The sequence below is a fragment of the Saccopteryx leptura genome, chromosome 6 (assembly GCF_036850995.1).
Source record: "Saccopteryx leptura isolate mSacLep1 chromosome 6, mSacLep1_pri_phased_curated, whole genome shotgun sequence".
Classification (NCBI taxonomy): Eukaryota; Metazoa; Chordata; class Mammalia; order Chiroptera; family Emballonuridae; genus Saccopteryx; species Saccopteryx leptura.
Window position 1 is genome coordinate 69,187,758 of NC_089508.1, and position 14,980 is coordinate 69,202,737.

At 38.3% G+C, this 14,980-nt stretch overlaps 1 protein-coding gene across 2 annotated transcripts in view; it reads left to right on the forward strand.

The window, feature by feature from the left end:
* The first annotated feature begins 1,028 nt into the window (after window positions 1–1,028).
* Window positions 1,029–14,980, forward strand: part of TRPM7 (transient receptor potential cation channel subfamily M member 7) — a 128,094-nt gene continuing 114,142 nt past the window's right edge. For both annotated transcript variants that reach the window (XM_066343993.1, XM_066343994.1), the window contains exon 1: window positions 1,029–1,161. In XM_066343993.1, the coding sequence (XP_066200090.1) occupies window positions 1,159–1,161 (3 nt within the window). In that variant the 5' untranslated portion in view covers window positions 1,029–1,158. The remainder of the gene's footprint in view (window positions 1,162–14,980) is intronic.

Consider the following 14,980-nt stretch of genomic DNA (forward strand, 5'->3'; position numbering starts at 1 on the left):
ATTGATTTTACAAAGAGAGGTGGGGTGGTGGAATGGTGGAAGGGGGAGAGGTATATTGTTGCTTCACTCTAGCTGTTCATTGGCTGTCCTATGTGTCTTGACTAGGCAAGTCCAAGGTTTGGAACCTGCTACCTGAGCTTCCACGTCTGCGCTCTGTCCACTGCCCCACCACAGGTGAGGCTGCAAGACTTCTTATTTATTGCCTCCAAGCTTTTCAAATATCCCCAATAAAGACAAGTCAGGTCACACAGGGTCAGAGGGAGGAACTCTAGCATAAAGTGGAGGGACTCGAAGTATTTCTGGAATAGGAATGTGATGTGTTAGCAATATTTAGTGACCTATCAGTAATAGTTAAACCTGAGGTATGGGTTCTGTGGGCAATGTCTCCTGTTGGAAAAGAATGGTGCCCAAAGTTAGGGCCAGGAGAAGAGTATTTGCTGGCAGAAACTTACTAGAGGAAGTACATGGTTTGGGATAAGATGATTTTTCATTTTGGACGAGGAGAGTACTATTTAAGGCCTCGATCCTAGTTGAGATGCAGAGAAAGGGCTAGGAAACACTGCTGCAGTACGCAGAGGGCAGGCCTAGTTAACGGAGACGGGTGCACGCCTCAACTCCAGACTGGATCCCAGAGGCCCGGAACCTTTACCCTCAACGATTGCTTTTCGGAGCTGAGGTTTGTGTAAATCCCGCCTCGGTATCCAATGGAGCTCTGGGGAGAACACCCCACCCATCCCGGGAAACACCGGGCGTGGGGGGTGGGGGTGCTTGTGTCCAGCGCGTGTGCGCGGCGCGCAGGAAGGCAATCTGGAGATCTGGAAGGAAGGAGCGCGCGCCCTTCACGTGACCCGGCGGGCGCGCGGCGACGCACTCGACGCGACTCTCACGTGGTCTGTCTCCAGCCCCGTCGCCGGCGGAGGCGGGCGCGGGCGCGTCCCTGTGGCGGCTCACCCCGAGGAGTTGGTCGCACAATTATGAAAGACTCGGCTTCTGCTGCTAGCGCCGGAGCTGAGTTAGTTCTGAGACGATTTCCCTGGGCTGTCCTTGTCCGGCGGCCTCTGCTGCCGACTCCGGAGACGCTTCCCGATAGATGGCTACAGGCCGCGGAGGAGGAGGAGGTGGAGTTGCTGCCCTTCCGGAGTCCGCCCCGTGAGGAGAATGGTACTGGCCCCACACTGTCGCCGGCGGGGAAATGGCCTTGGGGGTGGCAGGCACGGAACGGGTAGGACTTGGCCGGCAAGTGCGTGTGTGCGCACAGAGCCGCGCTCGCTGGGGCAAAGGATTCCCGAATTGCCTTGAGACTTCCGGACTTGCCCTGGCCAGACGGGAATGCAGTTCATTCGGGGTGACGGGCAAGAAGCAGGTAGCAGACCTGGCGCGGCAGCTCGTCGCGGGCATCCTGAGCGGAGACCCAGCGAGGGCGCCGCGAGGCAGGAGAGGCGCGAGCCAGGGGGGACCTGGCTGAGCCCCGCGGCTGCAGCGCGCCAGACGCAGCGCTCAGGCTCGGAGCGCCGCAGCTCCCGGGAGCTCGATCCTCCTGGCGCCAGTTGCTGGCAGATAAGGGAGCCAAGTGCTCTGCTCAAGTTCTGCCTGGGGAGGGAGGACTGCGAAGGAACAAAAAAAGGGATAGAGGACTCGAGGTTGGAGCTGTGCCTTGTTTGCGGCGCAGCGGATACTCCACAGGTACATTTCCCTTCTGGAGCCAAAGGGGAGGGATGTGACGATATTGTTGGTAGATCTGGCTCGGGATTTCTCTTAGCAAGAATTAAGGATTTTATGAGGGCACTCCTGTAGATACCGAGGTGATGTGTTGTCTGAATTTATATCCAACTACCTCATCCGTTGTCCTAGAGAAGGTTTGGTCGTGTTTTAAACCGAAGGTATAGAGTGGAGAGAAGGATACGGTACATTGCAGGTTTTGATAGAACTTTTTTTGGTTAAGGCCAGGAATCAAAATCAAGAATTCCTTAAAGAAAGTCATTTGGATCAGGGACTTGAAGAGAGAGTTAAGTCTTTCTGGTTAGTACTTGAACTTGATAACTTTCGTGCAAACAGCTCTCCCATCTGTTGAGAGTCTGGCAAGTTTACTTTTCTTTAAAAGCTAATTCAAGTGCCATACTTGGAATAAATGGTGCACCTTCCACTATTTTCCACCTTCTTTGGTAACGTAAAGTCAATAAAAACTTCATTTTATCCTTTTCCTAATTGTTAAAAGAAAGATATTTTAAGTTCCTTTATTGTCGCTAAATTTTTAAATTTATTATTTAAAAGGATTATAAAGGAATCTGTTTGGGGGGGAAAAGTTGAGCCAAAGTGCCTTTTATTTAAAAAAACAGCAAACCATTAATACAGACTCTTAAGTGATGTGTCAGATCTTCCTTTTTACATGATAAATAGCATACATTTGAACATACCAATTCAGTATTTTGAAAAAATTTAGATAACGCTCGAAAATAGAAATGAGGATGATTCATCATCTTCAAAGCCATTGCTTCCTAGTGTTTTTTGTTTGTTTGTTTGTTTGTTTTTAAATGCAACCAGATTACTTTGTTTCTAGTGACTCTCTACTGAAAGTCTGTAATTCCATAGTCTTTGCTCAGGTGCTCTTCCTAAATGCCGCCAGCCTCATAATGTTGTGCTATCTACATACACACTTTGAAACTTAGCCTTCAAAAATTAAGGTATGGTCTGAGTTTCTCCTGTATCTACCGCCTTTCTACTTATTTATGTCCAGTCTTTTTAAAAATGGTAGATGTGCTCCCTCAAACAATATGTTTGTGTACATTATTTGTGCACTGTACTTAGCACGTGATTAGAACTCAGTGTTGAGTTATACATGCTATTAGGAATCCTGCTGACTCTACATGAAGAAATTCTTACTTTAAAATTTGAAATTAAGAGTCTGATTTTCTTCTTTACATTGAGTCCTAACTGCTATCGAGTTGTGAGTTTCCTTATTTCAATTGTATTTTAATGAAACCTTAGGATAACCTAAAACTGAGCTTCTACAGTAATGATAAAATGTGGTGCCTCCTCAACTTTTAGGTCAGCACTGTGACCTAAAAGTTTACCCAAGTATGCCATATGTACACGGTATAGTTCATATTGTAAACTCTTATTTAAGACATTTGTTTCTGGTAATTAGTTTCTTCTTTGACACTAGAAGAAAGCATATAAAACTTTTCTCCATTTTAAAAAGCTTTAAAACTAATCGGTGAAATGGGCCAAACAAAAAATACAAAACAAATAAAATACCAAGAACACGAGTTTAAAACTGGAGTAGAACCAAATTTTGTACAAAATTATCTGCTATGCCTGCTGGATATATTTGTGTTACTCATTTGGCGAACATTTATTTAGTGTTTAATATAGTCCAAACGCTGTGATAGACCCTGGAGTGGTAAAGATTGTTAGACAAGTTTCCCATTTTCAGACAGCTTACATTCTAGTTATTTATAAAAGATCTACCTGTCTTCAGTGGAAGATGCATGCATTACTTCATAAAACAAAGTGTCTACTATGAAGCAGGCACTGTGATACTTTATAATCTTGAAGGACAATATTGATTTGCAAAACACAAAAGAATAGTGTGATACTGATGCATAGATTACTGCGAAAGTATAGGGTTATCTGGGAGAAAGAGAAGTCAGTAGATTTGCAAAGCTGCTGATAGTAGAGGTCAGGCTTGCAGAGTCTATAGGAATTGGGAGTTAACCTAGAATTAGGAGGGGCATTAAATTGGTGGTTTTAGTCTAAGGGAACAGAACATTAAAAGAAAGAGCATCCTAGTTTTTCCTGGGAACTACTGTACAAGTACGGCACAGGCGTACCTTCAAGATATTTTGGGTTTGGTTCTAGAACACTGTTATAAAGTATCGCAATAAAGCAAGTCACACAATTTTTTTAATTCCTATTGCATATAAGTTATGTTTATACTGTAGTCTGTTAAGTGTGCAGTAACATTACATCTTTAAAAATCAATGTACATACCTTAATTAAGAAATAACTATTGCTAAAAAATGCTTACCATCATTTTAGTCTTTTGTGGGTGGAGTGTCTTACCTTCAATTTGTAAAAAACCAACAAACAAAACCCACAATATTTGCAAAGTGCAATGAAACAAGGTATATATATATACCTTTATGTATACTGCTCACAAAAATTAGGGGATATTTCATAATGAATATGAAGCGATAAAATATCCCCTAATTTTCATGTAGTAGTTTGTGTAGTCTGAAATGAGTGCACTATGGGATGATACAGACTATAAAGGTGGGCAAGGACCAGATTTATGAGGGCAGTGTATGTCATGCAAAGGAGGTTGGTTTTTATTCTGGAAACAATATAGAGGGTGAATTGGTGTGCTAAAACTGAAAAGGAGTCTATAGCAAGACTGATCAAAATGTTGAGGGCTTAAAATAAAGGAGTAGTAGAAGAAAAGAAGGAACATATTGAGATGTTTAGGAGTTAGAATATTCAGAACTTGGGTACTTTTGTGGAGTAATATGCGTGTATGTGTGAGAGCAAATGTAAATAATAAGAACCAGACATAAAATGAGCACATGTAATAATTGAAGTCATTACTTAGGATGTGCAAATGTAATACATAAAGTCAGTACTTAAAATGTGCGTTTTAGTTTTTGATCTTTAAGTGAAGGTCTATTAAAGCAAGCACTTGGAAAATTTGCAAGTTCTACTTACAGATATTTTTGATTTAGTGCTTTGATATTCTCTCTCTTTAACATTCTAATATGGGCGATTTCAAACATAAAAAGATAAAGTAATACAATCATCACATTCCCATGACCAGTTTTACCAGTTGGAAACGTGAATTTTGTTCTATCACACCTCCCCCACCTCAACTGGATACAGTAGTCCTCTCTTATCCTCAGGGGATGTTTCAAGACACCGTCCCAATGCTGATACTGTGAATACGTATGAACCATATGCCTATGATAAAGTTTAATTTATAAATTAGGCACAGTAAGAGATTGAAAATAATAATAATAAAATGGAACAATTATAACAGTATACTGTTATAAAAAATGTGAATATGGTCTCTCTCTATCTGTTTCTCATAACCAATCTGAGAGGGCTGAGTAACAGGCAGGTAGCATAAACACTGTAGGTATGCTGGACAAAGCAATGATTCACATCCTAGGAGGGTCGGAGCAGGACAGTGAGATTTCATCATGCTACTCGGAATGGCATGTAGTTTAAAACTTATGAGTTGTTTATTTATTTCTGAAATTTTCTATTTAATAATTTTGGACCACATTGGACCATGGGTATCTGAAATGAAAGTGAAACTCCAGATAAGGGAATCAATTGTAATTCAAAAGCAAATCCCAGACAATGTTCTTTTAAATAAATACTTCATTGCCTGTATCTCTTAAAAAGATAAGTACTCTTGCCTGACCTGTGGTGGTGCAGTGGACAAAGTGTCGACTTGTGCCTGACCAGGTGGTGGTGCAGTGGATAGAGTGTCGGCCTGGGAGGCAGAGGACCCAAGTTCGAAACCCTGAAATCGCTGGTTTGAGCACGGGCTCATCAGCTTGAGTGTTGGGTCACTGGCTTGAGCCCCAAGGTTGTTGGCTTGAGCAAGGGGTCACTCACTCTGCTGGAGGCCCCTCACCCTATTAAGGCACATATGAAAAAACAATCAATGAACAACTAAGGTGCCGCAGTGAAGAATTGATGCTTCTCATCTCTCTTCTTCCTGTTCCGATCTAGCCCTCTCTGTCTGTGTCTCTGTCTCTGTCTCTGTCTGTCCTGCCATTATATATGTATTAATATATATATATAAGCGTTGACCTGGAATGCTGAGGTTGCCAGTTTGAAACCCTGGGCTTGCCAGGTCAAGGCACATACCAGAAGCAACTATTATGAGTTGATGCTTCCCAATTCTCCCCCCTCCACTCCCTCTATCTAAAAATCAATAAATAAATTTTTAAAAAAATTTTAAAAAAACATAAGGGCTCTTTAACACTTTGCAGTACTATTAGCACACCTAAAAAATGAATAATTCTTTAATGTCATTAAATATTCAGCATATTTCTCTGATTGTCTTCTATTTTTTCAGTTGTTTGTTTGAATCAATATCCAAACAATTCCACATAGCATTTGTTTATAAATGTCTTTTAGTCTCTAATACTCTTTCCTTTTTTTGTGTGTTGTCATTTACCATTTATTTAAGAAAATAAAGCCAGGTCATTTGCCCTGTAGAATTTTTCACAGTTTGGATCCATGTAGTGTCACGTAACACATTCTTTTCTTATCTGCATTTTCTAAGAACTAATGGTTAATCTAAAGATTCAATCAGATTCTACTTTGATAATTTGGCAAGAATATTAGTGCTATGTACTTTGTATTGCATCACATTAACAGCACATGTTACCTGGTTGTTTTTCTTTCTTTTTTTTTTTTTTTTTTTTTGTGTGTGTGTGTGACAGAAAGACAAAGAGAGGGACAGATAGGGACAGACAGACAGGAAGGGAGAGAGATGAGAAGCGTCAGTTCTTCACTGAAGCACCTTAGTTGTTCATTGATTGCTCTCTCATATGTGCCTTGACTGGGGGGCTACAGCAGAACAAGGCCTTACCCCTTGCTCAAGCCAGCGACCTTGGGCTTCAAGCCAGCGACCTTTGGGTTCAAGCCAGCGATCACAGGGTTATGTTTATGATCCCACTCTTACGTCATTGAGCTCGTGCTCAAGCTGGTGACCGCAGGGTTTCAAACCTGAGTCCTCTGCATCTCAGTCCGATGCTCTATCCACTGCGCCACCGTCTGGTCAGGCTGTTTTTCTGTTTTGAAGTTAAGGTTGACCAGTGGGTTGGTGGTGTCAGCTACCTGATCTTTCAGTTGTGAAGTTCCCTGTCATTGACATAATATAGTAGATTTAGTAGTAGTCATAGATGACTATTGATGTTACTGTATCTGTTATATTGTAATTTTTTTAAGTGACTGCTCATTTTTAAAGAATTAAATTTATTGGGTGTGACACTGGTTAACAAATATGACTGCTCCTTAAATGCCTGTTTTAACTTCGGTATGGAGGCAAAATCCAGAGAAGTTAAGATTAATTTAGGATATGAGCATTTTATGGCTGTCTTTGAGGATTTGAACTGAGTAATTTATGTGAATTGGTATAGAAAAACGTGTCACTGTTATAATTACTGATTTTTTCAAAAAAATTTTTTTTAGAGAGAGAGAAAAACAAAACATCAGTTTGTTGTTCCACTTATTTTATGCATTCATTGGGTGATTCTTATATATGCCCAAACAGGAATCAAACCCTTAGCCTTGGTGTAGCGGGATGAGCTTTAACCAACTGAGCTACCCTGCCAGCACTCATTGTTGCAATGATTAGAGGAGTTTGAATATGAATGAAATGTTTGACTTGGAGAATTAGGTGTCCTCTAGTTCATCTTTATAAAAATGACGGGTCTAACTTGATTTAAGTTAGTACTTTTAGATATTTTGTTGATCCCTTTGGTCAGTTCATCTTGGATATAGAAAATTGCTCTGAATCTTTTGTGAATGTGTGTTTAGGTTCCTGATCATTTAGGTGTTTTAGAACCTTGTTGAAGAGAGTTAGGTGTATGGAGGTAAGCAATTTTTTGAAGTTGGTAGACTTGGCTCTTTACCTAAGCATCTTTTCTAAGTCACACTTTTTTTGTGAGCATCACCGTTAAACTCTTGTAAAAAGCAGATGACCATTTTCCTTCTACTTGACCTGAGGAGTAATACTAGGATTAAAGTCTATGAGACACTTTGTCCTTGCATCATGAAAACATATTAATAATGTAACACTTCCACTATCCAGCTGCCAGACTTTTGGAAACGTCAGTCTTTGGAAACTCAGCTTTTCGTGGAAAGAAGAAAAGCTGTGAGCTAAGTCAGTGGTCCCCAATCTTTTTTGGGCCACGGACCGGTTTAATGTCAGAAAATATTTTCACGGACCGGCCTTTAGGGTAGGACGGATAAATACACAAATTAAAATTATGCGACGGGCTTAAAAACTGTGGTATTTTTAAATATAATTGTCAAACTTACGAGACAAGTGTCAAGAGTGAGTCTTGGATGTAACAGAGGGAATCTGCTCATTTTTTAAAAATAAGACATTGTTCAGACTTAAATATAAATAAAATGGAAATGATATAAGTTATTTATTCTTTCTCTGCGGACCGGTACTGAATGGCCCACGGACCGGTATCGGTCCGTAGCCCGGGGGTTGTGGACCACTGAGCTAAGTCATTATCATGAATAGAACAACCTTGAGCCTAGAGTTCATTGATTGAAAAATAGTGAAAAGTCAAATTTAGTAGGCTTGGTTACCTACTTTCCTGTGCAATTTGGTAGTACATTGGGAACGATAGAAGGAAAGTTATCTTGAGAAACAGACTACTGTAAGGAGGAGTCTGGAGAAGCATTAACTAGACTAGAGATATAGGCTGTAAATTACCCTTTAGTATGTGAACCAATGGTTTTCTTTGTCTTGAGTATAATTTATCATACCCAGAAGGTACTCTTGACTAAGAAAACTGTCTAATAGGCTTTAGACAAATTTTTATAACATTAGGTAACATGTATTAGCATTTAGTTGTGGCCGTTACTTTAAATTCTTTACATATATCGATTGCATGTATTACTCTCTCAAGAAAACTTTATGACCCCAATAAATTCAATTTAAAAATCATAAAAAAACCATAAAAGTAAAAATATTTTAAATTTAAGAGAAAAGAAAACTGTGAAGTAAACACTGTTTTCCCTTCATTTATATAGTGAACAGAGAAGCAAAATCACTCACCAAAGATTATAAGACTAGTAGTGGTAGATTAGGTGTTGACTTGTCAAATTATAGAAGCTAGGGGAAGGATCTTGGTATTTTGGAGCATGTATATTTGTGAGATCTCGGATGATGGGTGTTAAGTAAAAATGTTAAGGTCATTGTAAAAAGGGGTTACCTTTAAAAATTTTTGTTATACCGTCTCTTCTTCAAATGCTATAAAACCTAGAATTTTCTTTATTACCACATACCTATGGAATAACCTTAGGATAGCTTATTCACAACTGAGTTGTATGCATTGTATTTTGACAAAAGCAGAGATTTACTAGTCTGAGTGGATCTTTAGTAGTTTAATTAAACTATAGGTTTATGTATCAGCATGAAAGTATCAACAAGGTTGATCATCTCACTACTTAGGAATAGAGAATAGATTGATATGATTTATATTTACAATGTCAATGTTCAAGTTTTATTGTAGAGAATATCCTAATAACACTTCCTTTAGCTTTCTTTTTCAGATTAATTTTTGAAGCATCATCTGAAAACAACAGTTGTATTAGATATTACATGATTCAAAACAACAATTATTTTGAATTAGATATATGTAATGGATCCATTTAATTCGATTCTGTTGCTTTGGGGAAAATATTTTAACAAAGATGGGAATAAAAGTGAAGAATTTAAATTGTACAATTTGACTTCAGGTACAAATATTTTTATATAAATATATATAGTTGAAGTTCTTTGGATATTATTTTTTCTTTGTTATGGAATTTGGATATATAAATGGCAATAAATCATAATATAGCAGACATCTATGCTACTACCTGACTTAAGAAATAAAATATTACCTATAAAATTGAAGCCTCCCATGTACCCCATCAAAATCGCATTCTACTGCTATAGAAATGTTTACCTGAAAGCTAGGTACTCTTATGGATCAGTGTCACCCTGTTAAATTTAATTTTCTAAATAAAATTTTTAAAAAGGAAATAAATCCCATTCTACTTTCCACTTCTGCAGACATAACTACTTACTTTAGTGTTTACTGTGCCTTTGCATGCTTTTATAGTGTTGTCACATAGAGTATATATAATATATGGTGGTTTTTTGGTATTTCTAAGTTTTTATATGGAATTATGTACATCTTTTTATGGACCTTGTTTTTTTGTTTTGTTTTTTAATCAACTTTAGACTTTGGAGATTTATATAATATTTGTTGATACATGTTTTATTTTAGTTCATCCCTTTTAATGGCTGTATATTCATGTGAACATGTTCTACGTTGTTCATTTTACTGTTCCTGGGCATTTAGGTGGTTTCCAGTTCTTTACAAATAATAATGTAACATTCTTTTATGTACCAAGTTAATGCACAAATCTGAAGAGTTTTTCAGGATGTCTATATCCAGAAGAAGAATTCTTGGGTCATAGAGTAGGTGTAGCTTCCACTTCATAGGTATTGCCCAAGTGTTGACCAAAGTGGTAGTGTGGTATACACTCCCTATAGAGGTATAAGAGTTCCCCTTCTTAAAACTTCTTTGCCAACACTTAGTTGATTAGGTTATTTTATTTTGCCAGACTCATGAATATGAAAAAGTTCCAAAATTTGCATGTCCCTAGCCACCGATATTAATGTTACAGATTTTTGGCTATGGTTATGTTCTTTCTGGTGAATTGCCTATTTATAATCTTTGCTCAGTTTTATGTTAGATTATTTTATTTACTTGTAGAAGTATTTATGTATACTGGATACTAAATTTTTGCTTTTACTTTATTTTTTAAATTTTCATTTATTGATTTTAGCAAGAAAGGAAGGGAGAGAGAGACTAATGTAATATAGATCTGTTCTTGTATGTGCCCTGACTGGGGATTGAACCAGTATCTTCAATACTTTAGGCCAATGAACTAAACAACAGAGCTGTCTGGCAAGGGCAAATTTTTGCCTTTATGAGCTGCAAATATATTCTCCAGTCTGTAGCTTTTAAGTTTTTACTCTTTTAATGATAGTCTGTTTACTTATTTTTAGGCTGTTGGCATTGGTTATTAATTTTAGTGTAACAGTTTATCAGTATTTTTTTATAGTATTTTGTTTTTCTTATCCTAAGTTCATAAAGTTATTATTATTTTTTTTTTTTTGGAAAAAGTTTAAAATTTGCTCTTCACATTTTGACTTTAATCCATCTAGTACTCATTTTTTGGATTTCGTTTACATATAGTATAATAGTTCATGTTTTCTCCTGATTGGTATTGCTCTTCATCATACACCAAGTTTCCTAAAATGCATGTTTCTATTTCTAAATGATTTATTCCTTTGTTCTCTTACTTCTCCTGTGTCAATATATTTATTGTTATTTTTATTAGCAGTCTTAGTATTTAGGTGAAATATTTTGACTTAGAATAAAAAATTTTTAAAAGTGGGGTTTTTTTGGCAACATGTTTTTTTATTTTAAAAAGATGAGTTTTGATCCCTTTTTATTTTACTAATTATTCTAGATAAGACTTTCTGTAGAATACGTGAGGGAAAAATACTAATGTTTGAGCTAAATTGAAGTTGGCCATTTTATAGAGGAAGTATGGATAGTGTTCAATTATTTGATATCTTGGACTCAGTGGTATGGTGTGAGGGCAGTTTCTTACACTTCTCTTTATCTTATTTTTCATCCCACAAACCTGAGGCCATATTAGGCTGTTAAACAGTCAGGGTAATGATCTCCATGAGGTCAGCAGGGAAACAGAACCAGTTAAATAAGATTTGTTATTGTAAGACTCTTGCTCTCTCTTTTTTTTTTTTTTTTTTTTTTTAGATTTTTATTTATTGATTTTTAGAGAGAGGAGAGAGAAACTAGAAGCATCAACTCGTAGTTGTTGCTTCCAGTATGTGCCTTGACTGGACAAGCCCAGGGTTTCGAACCAACGACCTCAGCATTCCAGGTCGATGCTTTATCCACTGTGCCACCATAGGTCAGGCCTATTGTAAGACTTTCTTTACAAAGTCAAGGGTCTGAATATGATCCAGTTTAATTTTTTAATATACAAAACTTTACCAACTATTTGTCATTTCAAGGAGACTTTTCAACAATGTCTTTAAAATCCTTTTAGATGGTTGACATGTGAAAATATTAATCATATCAAATTATTAATTAATTAGTTAAGTAGTTGGCAGCCAAGTAAGTGTAACAACAGAGCTCTAGAATAAGAGCGTGTAAGAGTGCCATAAGGTCAGATGAGTTGGACTCTGGTAGAGGAAGTTAGACAGTGCCAGCCTATTTACAGTTTGCTTTGGGCTAGACTTAATTTTTCTTTGTCGTTGTCTGTGCCATTGTTGGCAGGCATGTTGACCTATGTACAGATATATCATAGACCTTGAGATTTCTAGGTTGTAGTGTTATTTAATTTTAAGCATATGCATTTTATTAGTAGGCAAACTCCATTTTTAATTTGATTTCCCTTTTTTTGACTATAGGTTTCATCAGGGGTTGGGAACTGCTCTTTTGATGGCTGCATCTGGCTCGCAGACAAATCTTTAATAAAAATAATAACGTTAAAAATATAAAACATTCTAATATATTACAATCCATTCATTTCCTACTGCTCATGTTCATGGTTGCGGGTGGCTGGAGCCAATCACAGCTGTCCTCTGGGACAACACCAAATTTTTATTGGATAATGCGTAATGTACATGGGTCGTTGTATGGCTCTCAAGGAATTACATTTTAAGATATGTGGCGTTCATGGCTCTCTCAGCAAAAAAGGTTCCCGACCCCTGGGTTACATTTTCCTGTTTCTTGTATCTAGTGATTTTGGATTATACCATAGATGTTGTGAATGTTACCTTGTAGAGACTCTGGGTTCTATTTAGTCCTCTGAACACTTCTTTTTTTTTAATAGTTGTTATGAACTGAATGTTTGTGAGTCCCCCCACCCCCCAGATTAAACCCCAGTGTAATGGTATTTGGAGATGGGGCCTTTGGGAGGTAATTAAGGTTTAGATGATGTCATGAGGGTATAGCCTGTATAAGAAAAGGCACCAGAGAACTTGATATCTCTCCACCATGTGAGGATGAAGTGAAAAGACAGCTGTCTGCAGCCCAGGGATAGCACTCTTATCAGACTTTGACCCTACTAGCATCTTGATCTTGGGTTCCAGTCTATAGAACTGTGACGAAATGAATTTTGGTTGTTTAAGCCACCAGTCCTATGATATTTGTTATGGCAGTCCTACCAGAATAAGATAGTAGTTAAGTAACTTGATTGTACTCAAATTCTAAACTCTTTCTATCTTCTTCACTGGGTGGCAAAACTATCACTGAGTTATTTTGTTCCCTTTTTTTTTTGACAGAGCCAGAGAGCCAGAGAGAGGGACACATAGGGGCAGACGGACAGGAAGGGAGAGACATGAGAAGCATCAATTCTTCATTGTGACACCTTAGTTGTTCATCAATTGCTTTCTCATATGTGCCTTGACTGGGGGGCTCTAGCAGAGCAAGATACCCCTTGCTCAAACCAGTGACCTTTGTGCTTAAGCCAGTGACCATGGGGTCATGTCCATGATTTCATGCTCATGCCAGCAACCCCACGCACAAGCTGGTGAGCCCACGTTAAAGCCAGATGAGCCCACACTCAAGCCATTGACCTCAGGTTTTCGAACCTGGGTCCTCTGCGTTGCAGTCCCGATGCTCTATCTACTGCCCCACCTCCTGGTCAGGCCAATTATTTTATTCTTAACTGGGCTGCTTGCAGTCTGCCTCGTGTATATGGACTTCATGGGTCAGCTAGAGATAAGAGTAGAGTTAATATGTAGCACTTAGGTCTCCCTTTCTGTGACCCTCTTTTCTGCAGAATATTTCCCACTTTTCAGCTGCTGTTGTCACCTTGAACTTGGTAGTCTGGTTCTTCAAGCCAGTAAGACTGGGCTTTTTATCAGAGTTTTAGTTGCTCAGTAGAATAGGACCTGTCTTCAGGCAAAAAACAACAAAACAAAAAACCTTAAAAAATGGGACTCACTCACTATGTGTCATTCTTTTTTTTAAAGTATAGACTCCATCCAATTTCTGCCTTTTGGTTGTTTCCAGTGCCAGTAAGTAGTCACTTTTAAAATTTTATCTTGTCCGAGAATTACGATTGTTATCTGTGGGAAGGTTAGTCCCATAGAACTAACATGGATGCTCCTTTCTAAAATTAAAATATAGAATCATAGTGCATTTAGTTGTAAAAATATTGCCACATGTTTACTTTGAAGTAGAATTTTTAAGCAATTTTACATATTTTCCCCAGTGTTTTCCATCAGCATCTAGGCAGGAAGAGTGTGTTGGTACTGATTTGTTCTGCGAGTAGGATGTGGTTAGAGGGTTTGTTTATAATGTATGTGTGCCTGCTGCTGGTAGACAGATAGGAAGAATTTATAATTTATGAGATTTTGAAGCTTTCTTGAGATTTGACTATATGCCAGGTGTTGTGCTAAAACATGGATCATTTTGTTTAATTTTCAGAGCAACATTTGTAGATACTATTATTCTAGTTTACACGTAAAGAAACATGTTTTAAAAATTGCTTAAGAGCCCGACCTGTGGTGGCGCAGTGGATAAAGCGTCGACCTGGAAATGCTGAGGTCGCTGGTTCGAAACCCTGGGCTTGCCTGGTCAAGGCACATATAGGAGTTGATGCTCCCAGGTCCTCTCCCCGCCTTCTCTCTCTCTCTCTCTCTCTCTCTCTCTCTCTCTCTCTCCCTCTCTCCCCCTCCTCTCTCTCTCCCTCTCCTTCTCTCTCTCCCTTCTCTCCTCTCTAAAATGAATAAAAAGAAATTAAATATATAGAAAAAAAATTGCTTAAGGTTGCCTAGATACTAAACAACAGAGCTAAAAAATTCTAACTTGGGTTAATCTGACTCCAGCATCTGTGCTCTTTACTTTATTTATTGGATAGGGGAGGAGAGAGGTCACTTTATTACTTCACCCATTTATAACTTCTGTGTGCCTTGACGGACATCAAACCCTCAATCTTTGGATATCTGGGTGATGCTCCAACCAGTGGAGCTGGCTGCCCAGCTAGGGTGCGTCAGTGCTCTTTAACCACTGAAGTTGACAAGGTGATCTTTAAGTTTCCTTCCTATTCTAACATTCTGTGATTATAGTTAGGTTTTACTTTACCTAAAACATTTAAGTTCAGGAATTTTCAGATTTGTGTTTGTAGT